The sequence below is a fragment of the Rhincodon typus genome, chromosome 35, assembly GCF_021869965.1.
Source record: "Rhincodon typus isolate 14 chromosome 35, sRhiTyp1.1, whole genome shotgun sequence".
Taxonomy (NCBI): domain Eukaryota; kingdom Metazoa; phylum Chordata; class Chondrichthyes; order Orectolobiformes; family Rhincodontidae; genus Rhincodon; species Rhincodon typus.
The window spans coordinates 22,614,730-22,636,737 of record NC_063366.1 but is presented as its reverse complement, the minus strand read 5'-3'; the positions used below and the strand labels follow the sequence as shown (position 1 = coordinate 22,636,737).

Here is a 22,008-nt window from a genome sequence, read left to right as displayed (position 1 = left end):
GCTCATAATTATAGTCTGGGGAAGGGGGATGTAAGTCGACAGCTGGTAAGTTAAACAGTGGGTAAACCATCGGATTAATGGTGCAGACTGAGTCTCACTTACCCAGATTCACCATCCTGAGGGTCCTTCTGTTATTCAGCAAGAGCTTATAGTCTTTAGCTCAATTTCTCTATTGTCAATCAGTGGCAGCGTAATTCTAAAGTGGTCTCCCCTTCTTCTGTTATGACTGGATGAGGGAGAGGCAGCAGCTGGGGGTATTGTAATGTTGGAACCCCTGGAACTACCTGGGATGCCTTGAGTAGATACATTACCCTGAACCCTCTTCCCTGGTGTTAGTCTCACCACCGATATCATGTAGGGAAAGCAGCCTCATGCACTGTCGTAGACAAAAGCTCAATCTTCTTAATTGTTCAAAGGGTTGATTCCATCTTACTTAGTAGCTAGTTACATAGTGTCTAAGAAAGCTGATTTTCAGGGTCAGCATAAGAAGTAAGTATTTTAGCTACATGCTGTTAACACAAAGGAGAATAACTCAGAAACCAGCTCGCTCCTTCCGGGACTCCTTATGGATGGAGCTTATCATATGGTGTTGGGTAACTCTTTCATGACCTAACTGCTTTATACAATATGACAGTGGTGCTGGCAAGGGTGGTGGTGATGCTGGTTTTGGGGAGGTGATGGTTGGGGGAGACAATATATCATAACCAGACTAGTTCCGGGGATGGCAGGATTGTCTTATGAACAGAGATTGGGTAACATGAACCAGTATTCCTGTATTCTCTAGAGCTATGAAGAATGAGCGGTGACCTCATTGAAACTTATAAAATATTTAAAGAGATAGGGCAACATACTGATGTTATCCCTGATTGGGGATTCCTGAACCAGGGGGCACAATTTAGAAATAAGAGGGATGCCAACTTGAGGAGAGGTTTATTTTAATCAGAAGGTTGTGAACCTTTGGAGCTTGCTACCACAGAGGGCTGTGGAATATCTCAGTCTTTCAGTTTATTTAGAGTTTGATAGATTTCTAATTGCCAGTAGTGGACAGGGTTATTGGAACAGGATGGGTAATAGGCATGGAAGTGTTCAATCGATAATGATGGTATTAAATGGCAGGTGGGCTGAATGGTCTACCACTGCTCCTATAACAATTGATAACAGTTGTCGTAGTGAGCACCATTAGCTAAGTTCATACCCATCTTAAGTTCCACCGCTGTTGCTCAGATGATTAGCCTAGGTCTGTGGAATCCTACTCCGGGAACATGACCACCATACAACCACCTCCTAATGCAGTGAGGAAAGAAATGCCAACCCTCACGCACAGATTGGAAATGTGACTGGAAGACTAAATCCTGATTCCTGAGGAATGCCGGAAGGAACATTCCGAGGGCCGTGTGTGGGATTGTGCTGTGCTGATATTACCAGACTGTCGTCGGGTTGTGCCAGTCAGACTGAGTGCGGGAACCGGGAACCGTGAACCCTGACAGCAGGACTGTGTACGCGAGGCTTTTGGAACAGTGTTCCCGAAAATAAACCATCCCATCAGATATTCTGGTCAGGAATGTAAACTCCAGCAGGAACAGGGAGGGGGGTAATGAGGGCGAGGGGGGGGGGGGGAATGAGGGCGGGGGGGGGGGGGGGTAAAGGCTGATTCCCCCGGGGGGAGGGGAGGCGGATGTGATCACTTTTCCGGGGTTGGGGAGCGGGCAGGTTTGGCTGTGATTACCCCTCCCACCCCCTGCCCCAGCAGGGGAGCAAGCTGTGAGGAGCCCAGGTGCTGTCCTGGCGGATTACTGCAGCCTCTTCCCCGCCCGCCCCCACGTCTTGGGCTCTCAGACTGAAAGCCTCAGTCTGCACCGCCCTGCCTCCCACTGAGATGTTAGTGCTTCATCCCCACAGCCCGTGAAGAAAACCCGCAACTCCAACCATCTGCTGCTCCACTCGTTCCCAATCTCTTCCCAGGCATGTAGGCGTTGCTGTCAAAACCTGCATTTATTTCCCCTCCTAACTTCCAGTCACTGTCTGCCTTCCTGTTAAGGAGAGAGAGAGAGGGGTGGGGATACTGAGAGGCTGCTAACTTCTCATTGGCCTCACTGTGTAATTCCCGGAAAGTAGACACATCAGTGCTCATTACACAGACTCTGAAATATTACAGGTCTCTTATTAACACAGCAATTGCTTCCTACCTCACACTGGTGGTGAAATTTTTCCTTCCCGCAGAGAAAGTCTATCGTTCTGTTACATGTGAAAGTTGACTGCAAGAAAAGCAGAGGTGGCAGCATTCAATTCATTTTCTCAACAACTCGGCGGGGGGAGTATGTTGGGAGGTGACTGCCATTTACCGTTTACTGACTATTCCATAGTTTCTCAGAGAGAGAGCTTCGCTGCATTCTACTTCAACCACAACATCATCGTCACTTTCAGGTTAGGAACACCCACACGTTTGGGATATGGGATTGCAGGGATAACATCACTCGATTTGGCGACGCCGAATAGGAACAAGCTGAAACTCCACGGACATAGGCTCAGATCCCAGCATGGCCGGTGGCGGAAGTTCCACTTTAATGAATTAAACTAACGGTTAAAAAAAAATACAAACACAAAAGTGCTGGAGAAATTCAGCAGTTCTGGCAGCGTCTGTTCAGAGAATTGCCCTGTTCTACATAAGAAATAGGAGCAGGAGTAGGCCGTCTGGCTCCTCGACCCTGCTCCGCCATTCAATCGTGGACTCAGCTCCAATTATCCACCCGCTCACCATAACCCTTAATTCCTTTACTGTTGAAAAATCTATCTATCTTTGCCTTAAAAACATTCAATGAGGTAGCCTCACCTGCTTCACCGGGCAGGGAATTTCACAGATTCACAACACTTTGGGTGAAGAAGTTCCTCTTCAACTCAGTCCTAAATCTGCTCTCTCTTATTTTGATGTTATGTCGCCTAGTTCTAGTTTCACCTGTCAGTGGAAACAACCTCCCTGCTTCTATCTTACCTATTCCCTTCATAATTTTATATGTTTTTATAATATCCCCTCCTCATTCTTCTAAATTCCAATGAATATGGTCCCCGTCTACTCAATCTCTTCTCATAAACTAACTCTCTCAATTCTGGAATCAACCCAATGAATGTCCTCTCCAGTGCCAGCACATCATTTCTCAAGTAATTAGACCAAAACTGTACACAGTATTCCAGGTGTGGCCTCCCAGCACCTTATTCAACTGCAGTATAATCTCCCTGTTTTTAAACTCCATCCCTCTAGCGACACTGGACTGGTAATGTTAACTCTGTTTCAGTCTCCACAGATGCTGCCAAACCTGCTGAGCTTCTCCAGCACTTTCTGTTTTTGTTTCAGATTTCCAGCACCTGCAGTATTTTGTTTTGTCATTGTCAGAAATTTCTCCTTATCTGTGTCTGAAATGAGAGGCCCTAGTTGTTGAACTCAGTCCCCACACAAGGGAAAACATCTTCTGAGCATTTCCCCTATCAACCACCTCAGAAACCTGTATGTTTCTCTCTTTCTCAACTCCAATGAGTGTTGGGTTATCCAGCACACAAGCTCCTCTGAAGTCAATCCCCTCTTCTCAGAAATCAGTCCCAGTGAATCTTCACTGCTTCCAATGCACATATATCCCCCCTTAAGGAAGGTGAATATGGCACACTAAAATTGTTTTACCTCAGTCTCCGGTAAGGTTGTGATAAGAGTTCCCATTTTAGGCTGCTTCCCACTTACAATTAAGGCCAACATTCCTTGGCACTCGCTAAACTTTTGTAATTCACGGACAGTGACACTCAGATTCCTTGGTACTGCAGCATTCTGCAGTCTCTCTCCAATACTCCTTTTTCCTCTTCCAGCCAAAGTGGTCAATCCCGCATTTTCCCCACATTATAATCCAGCTATGTTTCCCCTCACTTAGCCTGTCTCTATCTCTTTGCAGATCCTTTTGATTGTCCTCACAACTGAGCCCCCTCCCTGTCCTTGTCGTGGTAATCAGAAATAGTTGATCAGTAGTTGATCAGTAATTGATAGCACTGATCCCTGCGGCACTCTGTTTTCTGACTAAGTGTTTAGATCTCTTTAGTCTGAAGAATTATATCTGACTTTTTCCTCAAAAACATTCAATGTTTTGGCTTGGATCGCTTTCTGCGGACAAGAATTCCAAAGGCTCACCACTCTCTGAGTGAAGAAATTTCTCCTTCTCTCAGTCCTAAATGGTTTACCCCATATCCTTAGACTGCGACCCTGGTTCTAGACTCCCCCTTCATTGCTAACATCCACGAAGCACTGAGCTCATTACAAAGGAGAGAAAATGTGATGGGAATTCTAAAGGAGAACATTAAAAGGATAGTTCTCCACTAACCCCCACCCCCTTCCTATTCGTGCCGATGGCTTCTGTCGTGCAGACCTTGAGCTCGCTGCCAGCCACTGCTGTCTCCTTTTCTTTGAAAGGATGTAATTAAGAGATGAAGGCTCTGGAGCAGGAGAGCACATTGTGTGCTCCATACAGTGCCGGGTAGATCAATAAAACATGCTCACAGCTGCAGAACTGAAGGATGTCTCAGTTGATGGCGTGTGCAGTAAGTGATACCAGCAGCTCTGCTCATTGCAGTCTCACCACAACAGGAGAAAACTGCAGCAAGGTGCAGACTAAGTAACGTGGGGAGAGCTGGTCCAGACCGAGAGCTCACTGCCATCTCCCATATCTCACATAATTTGGCCACAGCTGCTTCTGTCACAGCTTTCAGTTTGTAACCGGCTCCCAGCAAGTGCTAGGATATTCCCAGGATGACCGTCTCTCTCACCGCCTCGTCCCTTGGATTTGCAGTGAGTAAGTTTGATTCCTACTGAGCCATTTGCATTTCTCTCCTCCCGACATTTCACTCCGAGCTTCGATCCACAGCTGCCCGTGGATCTGGGGAATTGTTTGCCTGAGGAAGTCCGGGGTGGGTGGGGGAAGTAGGGTGTGGTGTTGGATCTTGTTTCCATTTGGGGAGAGGTGATGTTGCTGGCAATCTAGGTCACCTGTCACCCATCCCCTGCCCTTGACCCTTCAGCTGGTGATGAGGCGATCTCTTGAAACATTACACTGTGTATGATTGGAGATGTTGCCAAAACATTGGGCATTCCAGAAATTTGAGTCATTGACAATGAAGGAACAGCCAACACATATCTGAGCCAGGACCAAGCTTGACTGAGGGAGGGGGCTGTGGAGTAGTTTTAACACGCAAGTGGTCAGGACTTCCTATCCACAGGCAGATGGCAATTATCCACTTTGTATTTTGGAAGAAAGGTGTACAGCAATTATTACTTGCAATTAAATAGTCCTTTTAAATGAAAGATTTCACTTGAAGGAATTGCTAAGCAACATTCTGGACCAGACCCACATTGAGATGTTTGGACAATTGGCTGTGACAGATCTGAAGGAGGATCTTAAAGGGTTGGGGGGAGGAGGGGTGTGGTGCGGGGGAAAGAGGTAAAGAGTTTTAAGGAAGAATCCCAGAAGCTGAGGGTGTAGCTGCCCTTGGCAGACTAATACCGTTCAGGAGGGATGTGGTTTGGAGATATCTGACAACTGGAGGGTGTTGGGAGGGAATAGAGATCGAGGGGGGTTCGGGGGCTTGCCTAGTGCAGCCACTAAAGACAGCAAACCCAGCATTGATTAGTCAGTTACCTTGGAAACTCCAGGAGGTATTTGTGGCCTGTATAACCCAGAAACGGAATGTGGGGTTTCTGGTTGGCAACTCTTCTTCAGAACACTGGAGCCAAAAATATTAACTCTGTTTCTTTCTCCACAGATGCTACCAGACCTGATGAGTTTCTCTGTAATTTCTGTTAATGTTTCAACACTTCAGATATTGGGATCTACCTGTCCCTCTCCAGATTGGTTTAGCCTTGGCCTCTTGATTAACCTAAACACAACTCTGCTTTGTGGAGTTCTCCCCATGTCTGCGTGGGTTTCCGTCGGGAGCTCAGATTTCCTCCCACAGTCCAAAGATGTGCAGGTTGTGTGATTGGCCATATTAAATTGCCCAATGTGTCCAGGGATGTGTAGGTTAGATCCATTAGCCATGGGAAATGCAAGGTTATAGGTATGGGGTAGGGGCGATGGGTCTGGGTGGGATGCTTTTGGGAGGGCTGGTGTAGATTCATTGTGCTGAATGGCCTGTTTCCACACTAGCCATTCTATGGAATTCCAGAGTTTACCACCTCGAACTTAAGTCACGATTGCCAATTGGATATAATCAGGGATGAACGAGTGGCTGGGAATTGGAGGTACTGAGATATCCTGGGCCAGAGGGCTGTGATAAGGAGGCAGTGTAGGGTTTGAAGATGAGGATGATGTTTCCAAATTGGAGACAGTGCCAAACCAGAAGGCAAACTGGTCACAATAAGCAGGAGGGCGGTGTTTGAGATGGATCTGGTGTGGACTTGGATGAGTGAGTGGGTGAGTGGGTGGTTGGTGCACTAGATTGAGTTGCTGTAGAGGAACCATAGATGGTGCCTGTTAATGAGCGCAGGCTTTGCCAGCAGAAGGTAAACAAAGAGGCGAAGCTCATTAAGAGACCGTGTGTGATTGATGGAGCTTTCCCTGTTATATGTAGCTTGGAGGCTGTGTGGTGTTCTTTATCGACCTCATTAAAGTTATCTTCTCTCCGAAACAGCGTGGCAGCAGATGCTCATTAGCAGGGAGCAGCCGACTCCACAATTTCTCGTTCTCATCCTTCAGCTGAAACTGGAAGAGTTTCACTCCCTTACTCCTCAAGCTGCCACCAATAAAGCTCAGCTTTCTGAGCAGCGTTTAACATTAATCTGTGCTGCCTGGCTCACTCTGTAATTCAAACCCTCCCTAAAATCCCCTCGCGTTCCCATGGGCGCCTTTCCACACAAGCACAGAAAGTGTAACGCCTTCCTTCCTCAATGTCCAGGAGCACAGACATTCCTTCCAGGGGAAGCAGTGATTTACACACACAAATTCCAATTCGCTGCTCGCAATGTTGTCTGCTCTACACTGAGATGACCACTTTGCGAAACACCTCTGCTCAGTCTTCAAACCTGAGCCCCAGCTTCCGTGGCACCTCATGTTAATTCTCCACCTTGTCCTCACACTGACATCTCTGTGCTTGGCCTGCTGCACTCTTCCATTGGGGCTCAATGTCAGGTTGAAGAACAGACTTTTAATGAGGCACTTTCCAGCCCCCCCAGATCAACACTGAGATACCCCACATCAGATCATAATTTCTCCTCCCTTTCTGGCTCTTTCACTTGCTTATTTCTGTTCTCTTGTTCGTTCAGTCAGCAATACACCCGCCCTGGGCACCTCTTTTGTTCCTTTATTTCTCTTTTCCTGTCCTTATCACCATTCCCTTTGGCTCACTTAGACTAGCCCCTCTGAGAATGAAACTCTCCTGTCTGCTGTGCTTTCACAGACCGTTCTTTTTCCCTTGTCCCATGCTCAAAATTTATTACATCTCAATCTCCTCCCAGTTCTGATAAAAGATTGCAGATGTGAATCATTAACTTGGTTTCGCCCCCTGCAGATGCCGTCGAAGTATTCCCTGAGTATTCCCACCATTTTCTGACTATTTTACAGATTTCCAGCATTCGCAAAATGCTGCTTTCCAACTTTCTTCAGCCTCATACCCCAGAAAGAAAAGCATGCGCTTGTGTATGGCACCATCTGCGACCACAGGATGTTCTAAATGTTCAATAGCGACTGTTCTACTTCCGATAGCCAGACAGTGAGGGCTAGAACTGTGTCTGATGAGTTGTAACATCAGAAGAGACTCTGCAGCCATGTTATTCAAGTTTAAGTTTTATTAATTATCATTAGTTGGTAGGACAGAACTTTAGTATTGCTGACAAAGGACATATTTTTGTCAAAGCTTCTCCCTCTTCTACTCATCAGGATGATATTTTTCATATTTCTTGTGACTTGTCCTGATGCATGCACAATGAACAGCTTTGATAAAACATCTTTTTTCGTGCAATTCTTTAATAACTATGTATAATTGGTATAAGGGCAGAGCATTTCTAGAATCTTCCACCCTCAGGATCCGGTTCCATGTGATATCACCAATGATGTAGTCTAGTTATCAGTGTATAGTATTTGTTCCGCAACTGAAGGTTGAACCAGTGTCTTATATAATTTCATCATAATGTTTCTACTTGTACTCTATGCTCTCTACTTAGGAAACTTAAAGTACTTTATGCTTATTAACAGCTCTCTCTCCCTGACCCATCACCTTTAATGGCTTAGGCACTTTTTTTCATTCACTTGTTGGCTGGGCCCAGCATTTATTGCCCATCCCTAGTTGCCCCTACAGAACTGCCTTTTCAACTGTTACAGTCCATGTGCTGTGGGTAGACCCACAATGCCCTTGAGGAGTCAGGAGGTGAGTTACTCACCACAGGATTCCTAGCATCTGACCTGCTCTTGTAGCCACTGTCTTTAAGTAGCAAATCCAATTGAGTTTCTGATAAATGGTAACTTGAAGGAAGTTGATAGCGGGGGTTTCAGTGAAGGTCAAGAGGCGGTGGTTAGATTGTCATTTATAGGAGATGTCATTGCCTGATATTTGTGTGGCATGAATGTAACTTGCCACTTCTCAGCCCATTGCTTCAGTATCTGAGGAGTCGCAAGTGGTGCTGAACGTTGTGCAATCATCGGCAAACATCCCCACTTGTGACCTTATGATGGAGGGAAGGTCATTGATGAAGCAACTGAAGATGGTTGGGCCTAGGACACTACTCTGAGGAACTCCTGCAGGGATGTCCTGAGCTGAGATGACTGATCTCCCACACCCATGATCATCTTCCTATATGCCAGGTATGACTCCAGCCACTGGAGAGTTTGTCCCTGATACCCATTAATTCAAGGTTTGTTTGGGCTCTTTGATGCCACACGCCCAAACAAAGGCAGCCTTGATGCCAAGGGCTGTCAATCTCACCTCACCTCTGGAATTCAGCTGTTTTGTCCGTGTTTGAACCAAGGCTGAAAGAGGTCCGGAGCTGACTGGCCCTGCGGAACTTAAGTGGACGTCATTGAGCAGGTTATTTCTGAGCAGGTGCTGCTTGATAGTACTGTTGATAACAGCTTCCATCACTTTGCTGATGATTGAGAGTAGACTGATGGGGCGATAATTGGCTGGGTTGGATTTGCCCTGCTTTTTTGTGTACAGGACATGCTTGGGCAATTTTCTACATTGTTGGTAGATGCCAGTGTTGTAACTGTACTGGAACAGCTTGGCTGGAGGAGCAGCGAGAGCTGGAGCACAAGTCTTCAGTATTATTGCCGGAATGTTGTCAGGACTCATTCTTACTGAAGTATCCGATGCTTCCAACTGTTTCGTAATATCACGTGGAGTGAATCGAATTGGCTGAAGACTGATATCTGTAATGCAGAGGAATACTAGAGGAGGCCGAAATGGATCATCCACTCGGCACATCTGGCTGAAGATTGCTGTGAAATCTTCAGCCTTGTCTTTTCCACTGTTATATTGGGCTCTTCCATAATTGAGGATGGGGATATTTGTGGAGCCTTCTCCAGTGAGTTGTTTAATTGTCCACCACCATCACGACTGGATGTGGTAGGACTGCAGATCTGATCCGTTGGTTGTAGGATCGTTTAGCTCTGTCTGTCACGTGCTGCTTATGCTGTTTGGTGTGCAAGTAGTCCTGTTTGGTGGCTTCACCAGCTTTATGCCTCATCTTTAGGTATGCCTGGTGCTACCCCTGGGATGCCCTCCTGCACTCCCCATTGAACCAGTGTTGATCCCTGGCTTGATGGTAATGGTTGAGTGGGGGATATGCCAGGCAATGAGGTTACAGATTGTGCTGGAGTACAATTCTGCTGCTGTTGATGGCCCACAGTGCCTCATGGATGCCCATGATTGTGGGATCTGTTTGAAGTTTGTCCCTGTTAGCACTGGTGATAGTGTCACACAACACGATGGATGGTATTCTCAAAGTGAAGATGGGGCTTTGTCTCCACAGGGACAATGCGGTGGTCACTCTTACCAATACTGTCATGGACAAATGCATCTACAGCTGGCAGATTGGTGAGGATGAGGTCAAGTATGTTTATCCCTGTTGTTGGTTCCCTTGCCACCTGCCGCAAACCCTATCTAGCAGATAGACTGCTAGAAGAGTGGGATGATCTTTGGAGGGTTGGTGCAGACTCAATGGGGTGAATGGCCTCTTTCCACATTGTAGAGATTCTCCAATGCACTGAGCTGGAGATCACATGGAAAATCAAAACCTAGACTGGTGACATTTTTACTGGGCAAGGGTTATCAGGGTCAGTAAACTAAAGCAAGGAAGTTGAATTGAGATACAGGTCTGCCTTGTTCTAATTGAAGAGTTGTGTAAACTTGTTGGGCTGAATGGCCTCATCCTGCAGTATGTCCCTAACCTTCCAATTTACACTCCTGAGTGTTAACTGCTCTTTGTAAACATGCGTTATGACGACCATGCAGTATGGTAGCCACATCTCTGTAGCACCCGGCATCTCCGACCTCTCCACACTCCTCCAGGTCTGGCTCCTTTTAAATCCTCAATTTCCATTGCCCCAATATTTGGTGGGGTGGTGGGGTCATGTCATCAGTTGACCAGATTATAATCTCTGAAACCCTCTCACAGAATCTCTCTCCCTCTCTTTATCCGTCCCCATCAAAATACTCTTTAAAACGTTCCACAGTTTGATCAAGCTTTTGGACAAATCTTCCAAGTTTGCATGTTTTGTGGAAGGATGTCAAAACTCTGTCTGAGATGTGATCCAATGAAGCATCATGGGATGTGTTAAACCGTGAGAAAATGGGCTCAATAACTCCAAGTTATGATTGTGTTATCCAGTGATGGTCACTGATGGCCCGATACCTCTCCCTGTGGGTAACAAACCAGATTGGGAACCTTGGTCGACCCTTGCCCCCTTCTCCCACTCAGTTCTCCAGCTTTGCTTTGCTTGGGAGCTGTTGCCACAGTCCAGGTCAAGCATCTTCCTCTGGGACCGGTGTGATGGACTTGACCCTTTCCTGGGCCAGTCTGTAAACTGAACTTGTCCAGCCAACCTCGTTTTCAGTTCTGGCCTAAGCATTGTGCAGTTGGTGGGGGGTGGAGTTGGGAGAGAGGGAGGGGGGAACACAGAGAGACCTTTCCTCTTGGGATGCATACAGTTTTTGCAACTTGCAAATGAGAGAGGAGCCTGCATTCCAACTGGAGCTAGATAATTAGGACATGATCATGGAAGATATTTTAAACAGAAATTTCCCCTCACTTGAGACACATTCCCCCAACTCGACCAACATCCCGACCTCCACCCCCACTCCTCCAAAGACCCATGCCCCAAGCTGCTTCCCCCTGTCCTCACCTGGAGTCAGTTTCACAAACCTGCACTTGTTAACTGGACAGTCAGTGGCTCAAATTAAAGAGCTTCCTATCTTGGCAAACATCACATTCCCTTGAAACTATTTGTTCAGTGCAAACTTTGAACAAGTCATTTATTTTGTGCTTATTTATTACTATGTTATTGCTTTATGATGCCTTTATCGGTCAATCCAAATCCTTATGTTTGTGATTCCCATGCTAACCACATGTTCTTAGAAGCACTGCCCTGTCTCTGCTGGAGGCTCTGAGGCGAGACAGACAGACAGAGCTGTCTACAATATCCAGAATCACATAGAAAGCAGAGTGGCCTCTTTGTGGACCGTGCTACTTGTCTTCCTGTTGCTGACGGTGAAACCAAATGCGAGGCAGTTTATGCCTTTGCTGCTGTTCCTCGGGATAGTTATTTATTGTCAGCATCATCCCGGAGGATTCTGAAGGCTCACCTTTACCTTGGATCCCAGGCTGTCTGTTCTGGAACTCTGATTGGATTGGGCCTGAACAGTGTATGACAGCGACAAAGAGAATATGCCCAAGCAGTGTCAGTGCCAGAATGCCCTGTTTGATCATACTGCAGATCTCAAAGGGCTCTGATGTCGCCCTGTCATAGCTGACCCTATCGCTTTGGCTATCACAGACTGAGGAGAACACATCGAATCATTTGTCTCCAGCAGTTTAAACAGGCTGCCCCTGCCCACATGGTCGATTGCCTCAGTGAGATCGATGGAGTCAATGGGTAACGTTAGCTTGTTCACACCAACTTTCTTGGCAGCTGGCAGACTGAGCAAGCTATGTCAATGGCAGACCTTCCAGTCCCAAAACCAGCCTGGAATCTTCATCTGGATCCTCATCTTCCATCTGACAAGAACAGTACAGGTCAATACTTTTCCATTGAAGCCCAGTGGGGAGATTGAATAGTTCCTGTACCCTTATGGTCACTCTCATTCCTGTACAGGATCACAATCTCAGCATCACATTTTACACCGTAAACTGGGACACTGCTCCCTCTCTCTAGCAAAGACAGAGACAGCTATGCAAATGCTCCAGGACAACAGGTTTCTTATGCTTGATGTATTCAGGCAGGATAGCATTACAATCTGAAGTTTTATGTCCCTCAATATCTCTGGCTAATTGACTTCTGTGTGGGTTTGATAACCAATCCTACCACCAGCAGAGAGTTTTCTGTTTAGATTTTCCTCGGTGATGATGTTCTCTCTAGAATATAAATCAAAGTAATGTTCTACCCATCTGTCCAACTGTTTTTTTTACATTCGATTTTGACTTTCCCTGATATTGGTTTCAATGAAGCCACATTGTTTCCTGATAGAACTGGTGCCTTTTCAGTCTGATTGTACATGCTCCTGTGTTGAAGGATATCTGGGCATTCTGGCAGACTTGTAACTAGTAGTCATTGCTGTAGCACCTAGCAGTCTTTACTTTGAACATTTCTTCCTGAATTCTGAGTTTTTATTGGCTCAGCTCTGTCTTGTAATTGATGAAAGTGGATCACTTAGTTTCAATAACAGATTCCACCTCTGTGATTATCATAGAACATGGAACAGTACAGTACAGGCCCTTTGGTCCATGATGTTGTGCCTTCCTGTTATCCTACTCTAAGATCAAACAGCCCTGCGTACCCCACATTTTTACTGTTATTCATGTGCCTGTCCAAGAGTCGCTTCGATGTCCCTAATGTATCTGACTCCACTACCACTGCCGGCAGCGCATTCTACGCACCCACCACTCTCGGCGTAAAGAACCTACCTCTGACATCTCCCCTATACCTTCCTCCAATCACCTTAAAATTATGCCCCCTCATAATAGTCATTTCCGTCCTGGGAAAATGTCTCTGGCTATCCACTCTATCTACACCTCTCACCATCTTGTACACCTCTATCAAGTCACCTCTTATCCTTCTTTGCTCCAATGAGAAAAGGCCTAGCTCCCTCAACTTTTCCTCATAAGACCTGCCCTCCATTCCAGGCAGCATCCTGGTAAATCTCCTCTGCACCCTCTCTAAAGCATCCACATCCTTCCTACCATGAGGTGACCAGAACTGAACACAGTATTCCAAGTGTGGTCTAACCAGGGTTTTATAGAGCTGCAGCATAACCTCGCAGCTCTTAAACTCAATTCCCCTGCCTTATCCTTGAACCAGTCGGCATTTTGCACTTTTATTTCCCATATATCAAGGGATTGAAGGAATCTTTATTCAAATATAGTAAATATGTCCAGGGAAAGTCTTCACCTCTACCATCAGATTTCTAGAAAAAAAATGTCTTTTGATAGGTCTGTGGTCTTCCCAATGATAACGTAGACTGTTTTAGTTACACGTTCACATTAACACTTAAGAGATAAAGTTTGCTTTCTTCCTGATGCCTATGCTCCTCCCTCTTTTCCCCTGCCTCTATTATTGCATAAAACATATTCCATTTCAAACATTTCCCAGTTCTTTTGAAACTGAGACATTAACTCTGGTTCTTTGTGCGCAGATGCTGCCTCATCTGCTGGGTTCTCCCGACACCATGTGCTTTTGTTTCAGACTCTCAGTGTCTGCCGTGTTTGTGGTGGTGGTGTGATGGTGTTTGTGAGTTGGAGGGAAACTTTGAGTTACTAGTGTACTCAGCATCCCCCGCCACCCCCATGTTATACCCGTTGGCCTGGGACATGAGGTGGTCCCATTGAAGACAGTCCACAGCAGTTGAATCATAACTAGCTGCTGCTCAAACCCTTGACTCACAGAGCTTCGGAGAGCTTTGGTACTAAAAGGCTGAACTGGATCCTGAATGGCAAACTGGGGACTGACTGACTCACTCACTACAGGAATTGCTCTCAAAATGAATTTGATTGTAAACATTCAATTTGCTCAAAAGCCTGATGTGCAAACAGTTGATTAATCCAATTCTGTTCTGTCAATAATAGGCAGCTTCCTGTTATATGATGGTGATGTCTGAGGAGAGATTATCACAAAAGCGGAAGGTCTGCGCCAGACCTGGTGTCAGGTACTCACTGGTGCTCTTGTCCACCTGGCGGTGGGTATTAGACATTGTTGGGTTGCTCTGCCCTCTGTGTCTGAAGCTCATGGTTTCCAGAAAGCCCCCCTGGAGAGTTCAGCACGCATCCTGGGTTATCTGCCTTGCAGCAATGCTGAGAGAGAGCAACGCTGTCATAAGTGCCATCTTGCAGACGTAACATTAAATAAAGGCACATCTACCCACTCGGATTAGTAATCGATCCTATCAGAGGCAGGGTTCAACTGTGGAAACAGGTGGCCTAGTTGTTGTCCCAGTGCTGTGAGTGGGATCTTGCTGTGAGCAAATTGGCTGCCATCTTTCCCAACCTACATTACACTTCAAAGTGTATTGAGATATCTTGAGGTACTGAAGGGCATTACGGGAATTCTTTACATCTTTATATAATTCTCCATACGATTATGGAACTGGCATACAATCACTTTGGTTGTTGAAGGTATTGGGAGGGCTGTGCGTCATTTCAGACCACTAAGTGGACAAGAGAGACCTGTGACTGGCAATTTGACACTCTGTTTTGTTGGGAAGGGTGGAATTCTGGAAGGGCAAAGGTGCTGGAGGAGGGTGCAGTCTTTCTCCAATATTAATTGGAGACCCCTCCATCAACCCAATTCCTCCTCCCACGTGGACCCTCCACCCTCACCCTGTCCAATAGGGCTCTGACTCCCTCAATCCTCTCTCCAAGGGCCCAGCACTGGGGATATGCCTAGTGAAAACAGCTGGGAGAAACTCAATGTAAAAAGTGTCTGAGAGTAAACGGGGTCAGTTTAAACAGTGTTTGAGAGTAAACAGAGTCAATTTAAATGGTAAAAGCCGAAGAACTGCAGATGTTGTAAATCAGGAACAAAAACAGACGTTGCTGGAAAAGCTCAGCAGTTCTGGCAGCATCTGTGAAGAAAAGAAATTAAGGTTTAATGTTTTGGGTCCAGTGACCCTTCCTCCGAACTGTTCTGAGGAAGGATCACCGGACCGGAAATGTTAACTCTGATTTTTTTCTTCATAGATACTGCCAGACCTGTTGAGCTTTTCCAGCAATTTCTGTTTTTGTTCTCAACTTAAATCGTGTCTGATAGGAAACAGGGTCAATTTAAACAGCATCTGATAATAAACAAGATCAATTTGAATACTGTCCGACTGGAAATTTAGACAGCGTCTGACAGCACACAGGGTCAATTTAATCTGTGTCCGACAGTAAACAAGGTCAATTTAAACAGTGTCTGAGAGGAAACAGGGTCAATTTAAACAGTGTCCGACAGTAAACGGGGTCAAATTAAACAGTGCCTCATGGTAAACAGTCAATTTAAATAGTGTCTGACAGTAAACGGTCAATTTAAACAGTGTCTGACAGGAAACAAGGTCAATTTAAACAGCATCTGACAGTAAAAAGTGTCAAGTTAAAGTGTCTGACAGGAAACAGGGTCAATTGAAACAGTGTCTGACAGTAAACAGTGTCAAATTAAACATTGTCTGACAGGAAACGGGGTCAATTTAAACAGCCTCTAACAGTAAACAGGGTCAATTTAAACAGTGATAATAAACAGGGTAAATTTAAATACTGTCTGACTGTAGTTCATCAACCCCGAATATCAGATCTGGAATTTTGGCTTAGCATTTCCATCTGAGTTAAATTGACTGCAGGTGTTGGGGGCTGGAGGAGTACACAATGAGAGAGAATTGTTCTGCCTGATTTAAGATAACCTCCCAGTGACCAGAGGGGACCATGTGGGGCTGTAAGAAAGCAAGTTCTCAATTGGATAATGAATTGACAACGTAATAAAAGGGGACTGGTCAGATTGAAGACAGATGGCTTTCAATAACAGGAAAGTCAAGGTTGTTGTGAACAACCAGTAGTCAATTGGAAGGACAGATCCTTGGGTTGATCTGGGAGTTAAAAGCTCTCTCTCCCTGTGTACATTGCATGTGCAGTGGTTATAGAGTGCTGAACTGTCAGAGGTGCACATCTTTAGACAAGATATTAAACTGGAAAAATGGATTCAAAAGAAGTATAAAGATTGCTGAGAACAGATGTAGTTGAAGTTCTCTTTTGTATCTTAGATAAATTTTAATCTTGCAATCAAAATTGCTAAAAACACAGCTAGCCCTGAATTTGCTGTATGAGTGGGCTTGCTGTGTGCTGAATATCTGGCTGTCTTCTACATGAGGACAGTGACTAGCTTTCAAAATTACTTAATTGGATGTGAAGTGCTTCTGGAGAACCAGAGAAGGCTAATAGTCGAGGAAAAGACCTCACAAAAAGTATGTACTGTAATGGGCACCACGTGAAAGGAATGAGATTGCACTGGAGAGAGGGCACAAGCGATTTACTAGAAAATCCTTGGGATGAAGAATTTCAGCTTTGAGGGTAGATTGAAGAAGTTGGAAATGGTCTCCCTGGAGAGATGAAAGCTGAGAGGAAATTTGATCAAGGTATTTGAAATTATGAGTGGCTGGATAGAGTAGACAGGGAGAAATTGCTCCTGCTTGTTAAAGAAACTGGAACAAGGGACAACTTTTTCACACAGAGGGTGGTTCATATTTGGAATGAACTGCCAGAGGAAGTGGTGGATGCGGGTACAGTTACAACATTTAAAAGACATTTGGACAGGTGCATGAGTAGAAAAAGTTTAGAGGGATACAGGTCAAATACAGGCATGTGGGACCAGTTTAGTTTGAAAAATGTGGTCGGAGTGAACGAGTTGACAAAAAGTTCTGTTTTTGTGCCGTGTAACTTTATGAGAGGGCATAGATTTTAACATGGGTGTGCAAAAGAAGCATGTGAGTGATGTGCGAAAAAACCTTTCACTCAGTGAGTAGTTAGGGTATGGGATGCACTGCCTGGAAATGTGGTGGAGGCCAATTTGATTGAGGCCTTTAGCAGGAGCATTGGTTATTTGGATAGGAATGGTGTGTGGGGATAGGGCAAAAAGGCTGGAGATTGGCAGTCGGTGATCATGAGACAGTTCAGGCCCAGTGGGCTGAATGGCATCCTTCTGTGCTGTAACACGACTGTGATTCTGTGAACGGTGCTACATAAATGCAGGGAATCATTCACTCCTTCTTTCTCTTGGCAGATGTTGAAGACGCACTTTGGGAATCTCCGTAAGGTGGGTTCGGAAGGGTGCCTGCTGGACTGTGAGTTCCTACCCTGGACACGGCAGATCCTGCACCGGTGTAAACACTTGACAGCCGACTGCCAGGAGGGGGCCAAGGAGCACTCCAAGATGGAAGCACCTGCCACTGAGGAGGCCAAGATGTTGGTCCGTGAGGAGGGCCAGAAGGTGAACATTCCCGAGGTACGAATTGAGAAGGAGTACAGCCTGAGTGTGGACACTTTGCACCAGCTGGCCAGTGACAGCTATGATGAATCAGACAAGAGCTGCGACAGCCTGGGGCCTGGGGGCCAGGACACAGCCTACCGGCTGGGAGTGGAGGACCTGGGCATGTGGCGCACCTACAGCGATGGCAATCTAGCACGTGATGGGGAGAGGCGGGACTTCATCTCCAACAGCCAGCTGAAGGGCAAACAGAAAACGGAGAGTGGCTGGAGCCTGCCTTCCCCAAAGACACTGAGGAAAGAGCGGGCATTGGCAAGAATGGCAGCTGCCAAGGAACACCTATGTTCCATCTTTACTGGGTCCCGCAAGGTAGGAGGCAAAGCTCCACAAACCCTACATAGGAATCGGGGGTGGGAAGTTGGGGAATTAGTGGATAAGGGGGTGCAGTAGGTGTAATTTTAGATTTGGATTTGCAGAAAGCATTTGTTAAGGCACCACATTAGCCTGTTAATCAGATAAGAGCCAATGGCGTTGAATAGAGCATTGGCTAACTATTAGCAGGTTGGGACAATGGGGCGCTTTTCAGGATGGCAATCTGTAACTAGTGGAATGCAACAGAGATCACTGCTGGGGCTACAATTGCCACAATATATATCAATACCTTGGATGAGGAAAGTAAATGTACTGGTGGCAACTTTGCAAATGACACAAAAATAGGTGGGAAAGCAAGTGATGAGAATGACACAAAAAATCCGCAGCACCGTGTAGATAGATTGAGCGAGTGGGCAAAACTTGGCAGATGCAATATAATGTGGGAAAATATGAGGTTATGTGCTTTGGCAGGAAGAATAGAGAAGCTGCATGTTATTTAAGAAGGCTGCAGCCCAGAGGGATTTGACGGTCCTCAAAGGGAATAGAGTATAAAAGTAGGGATGTCTTGCTAAAACTACACAAGGCACTAGTTAAAGCACAGCTGAAATACTGTGAACAATTTTGGGCCCCTTACCTGAAGAAAGAAGTACTGGGCAGTCTAGAGAAATTTCGCTCGGCTGATTCTGGATATGGGGACCTATCTTATGAGATTGTACCAGTACTTATTGGAATATGAAAGAATGAGGGGAGATTTAGGTGAAAGATACAAAATTCTTAGAAGACTTGACAGCGAAGATGAGGAAAGGTTGTTTCTCCTTGTGGGAAAGTCTCAGACCAGAGGGCATAACCTCAGAGTAAGAGCTATTCAATTAAAGACAGAGATGAGGAGGAACTTCTTCTCTCAGATGGCAGTGAATGTGTGGAATTCTTTACCACAGCGGTCATTAAGAATATTAAGGACAAATAGACAAATTTTTAATCAGTAATGGAATCCAGGATTATGGGAAAAGACAGGAAAGTGGAGTTGAGGATTATCCAATCAGCCACGATTTCACTGAATGGTGAAACAGACTTGATGGGCTGAATGGGCTACTTCTGCTCCTACATCTTAAGATCTTAAAACATGAAGGAGCTCCTTTCTCTCCATGAAGGAACTGGCCTAGTTGAATTGTACCACACAACAAAGTGATTTGTTTCGGTAGGCATAAGAATTGTTTTCTTCTTCTTGTCTGTTTCCAACTCATCCATCGTCCCCAGTGCCCAGCGACCTACATTGGCTCCCAGCCTTGGCTCATCGATCATTTGAAAATAATTTCTCTTTTCAATTCATTGACAAGCCTCTCCCAGCCTAGTCGCTATGATCTTCTCCAATAGACCCACATCCCTCTCGGCTCCTACTCTCTTCTCATTCCAGCCTCTCAAGCATCCGAGAATAGAACCTTGCCCTCATGGTGGCCATGCCTTCAACAGTCTGGTCCAAAGCTCTGGCATTCCCTCTGTCTGCCTTGCGACCTCTTGGCCTCGCCTTCCTCATTTAAGATGCTCCTTCAAACTCTTTGACCAAGCTTTGGGTGGCCTGTTCCGATATCTCCTTACGTGTCAAACGTTTGCTTGGTAGTTCTCCCTGCGAAAGACCCTGGAACACAGATAGTCAATTTGGGGAGGCAATGGCCTAGTGGTATTATCGCTGGACTGTTAATCCAGAGACTGGGATAAAATTCTGGTGACCTGGGTTCGAATCCCGCCATGGCAGATGGTGGAATTTGAATTCAATAAAATATTTGGAATTAAGAGTCTAATGATGACCATGAATCCATTGTCGATTGTCGGAAAATCCACCTGGTTTACTATTGTCCTTTAGGGAAGGAAACTGCCATCCTTACTTGGTCTGGTCTACATGCGAGTCCAGACCCACAGCAATGTGGTTGACTCTGAACTGCCCTCTGGGCAATTAGGGATGGGCAATAAATGCTGCCCGGCCAGCAATGCCCTCATCCTGTGAATGAAGTTTAAAAAAATGTTGGTGTCTGTACTGGTGTGAGTTCACAAGTGGGAGTCCACAATATAAAATGACCACTGATAAATTCAACCAGGAATTCACAAAAAAAATCTTTGCTCAAGAGAATGGTGAGACTGCGCATGGGAGGGTCTAACATGTAGAGTTGTTGAGGTGAAGGATATTTATAGAGAGAAAGGGAGATACAGTAAGGTTGAATTGCACTGAGGGGACATATGGAATTGTGGCACTTTGAGATAGGCCTGACTGATTTTTTCCATGCAGGAAAGTTCCGTGTGATATATTTAACTCAGATTGGGCAATGAGCTATCAGGGGACGGAAGCAGTGGGGTTGAAACTGGAGTTTGGGCAGAGGCCAGGCTCAGTCACTGCCTGTTATAACAGATGCCCGCCAAGCTGTGTCAGTCAGACCAGCGGAACGGGCGCCATGTCTAACCAGGAACCAACATGGTTTTGTCTGCCCTGTGCGACTGTAATCCTGTGTGCAATCGATCTCCTTCTGAGCTGGATAACTACTTTGAAAAGGAAGAGAATAAAAAGAGGACAGTCAGATGTGGTGAATGGTGCCAAACTCTGGATGCCCACAAGGGACCAATGCTCTGTGAGGAGGCATTCAGACATCCCCGAAGGACACAGAGAGAATTCCTTTCTGACTCATTGCATTGTGTTTGTTAACACGAGCACAAAGTTGTTTAGTAAAATCACTGGTGACACTTTCGCAGTCTCAGCCCCAAGAATTTCACAACCAATAAAGCATTTTAATAAAATGTGGTTACGGTACAACAGAAGAAGCATTGGGGCTGCTTTTTGCATGGCAGCAGCTGTGAAAAACGGACAGGTAACCTGATTTAGTGACATCAGTGAACTTAGTTTGTGATAAACCTTTTTAAACCACCAGTCTGGCATCACTGCTGCTTGCGTCTCTGCACACTGCACCTTAGGACAGATGTGAAAGCTGTGGAGGAGATACAGAGAGAAGGAGTCACTTGATAGGTCAGAACATATCATTGTAAAAGGAGGAGAGTTGTCAAATCCTTACATCTTGCACTTGTCTGGACAGACACAAGAATGGAAAATATCAAAATGAGCAGCAATTCACATTACATGAGGGACCCGGGTTGCATTTCTCCAATGGAAGGATCACATTTCTAATTCACTGAACCTGCCGGTCCCTATCACTGTCCCTGATCCTTGGGGATATTCCCCTGGAATATACAAGGGCTGAGAGACTCATGTGACATCGAGCCTCGCTCTTGAGCTGACATGGAAATGGGATCATTGTTCTGATGCGATGAACATTGAAGCTGTACCTGCTTCACAATTCTCCTTGATGGTTTTATTACCACGTGTATTTTTCAGCGAGGATAAACAGTAAAATACAGTGAAAAGCTTTTCCACTGTCACCAGGATCTGGTGCCACTTTATATAGTTTTAAGAATAAGAAGAATTATTATTGCTTAAAGAGACTCCATCAGTCCCGAGTCAGCTCATCATCAATGATGCCTGAGCGGCCATCCCTCCCCCAATCCCCTTGTCACCATCTACATTGGACCCAATGAACGAAAAAGTTGCCCACTCTTCAGGTGCCACCATTCACTGCTGGTCTGATTCTACTCCTCACCACCACCGACACTGGACTCGCCAACCTCAGGGTCACATCTCTCGCCGCTGGGCCCACCTCAATGTCGCTGAGATGCCCCACCACCACTATACTGCTGCCAGTGCCAGGCCAAACCAAGAATGTAGTCACTGATCCTGAGGTGCCATCTTTTGCTGCTAGGCCTCCCTCACTGCCATCACCTCCACTGATGTAGTAAACGTCAATTTCAATGCCAGGTCCCATTCTCATGCCAGAAAAGTAAGTAGGGGCCCATTTTCAAACCCCCCACCCCCCGGATCCGCACTGGGCCCACTCTCCACCGTGGGATCCGCACTGGGCCC

The 22,008-nt window shown here is 45.9% G+C and overlaps 1 protein-coding gene across 3 annotated transcripts in view; it reads left to right on the top strand.

The window, feature by feature from the left end:
- Positions 1 to 22,008, top strand: part of LOC109911971 (regulator of G-protein signaling 3-like) — a 72,586-nt gene that overhangs the window by 23,941 nt on the left and 26,637 nt on the right. For 2 of the 3 annotated variants that reach the window (XM_048616576.1, XM_048616577.1), the window contains one exon: positions 17,475 to 18,047. In XM_048616576.1, coding sequence (XP_048472533.1) covers positions 17,475 to 18,047 — 573 coding nt within the window. Of the gene's footprint in view, positions 1 to 16,552; positions 16,660 to 17,474; positions 18,048 to 22,008 lie in introns of those variants that run through there. The other variant, XM_048616575.1, reaches the window with a different exon arrangement.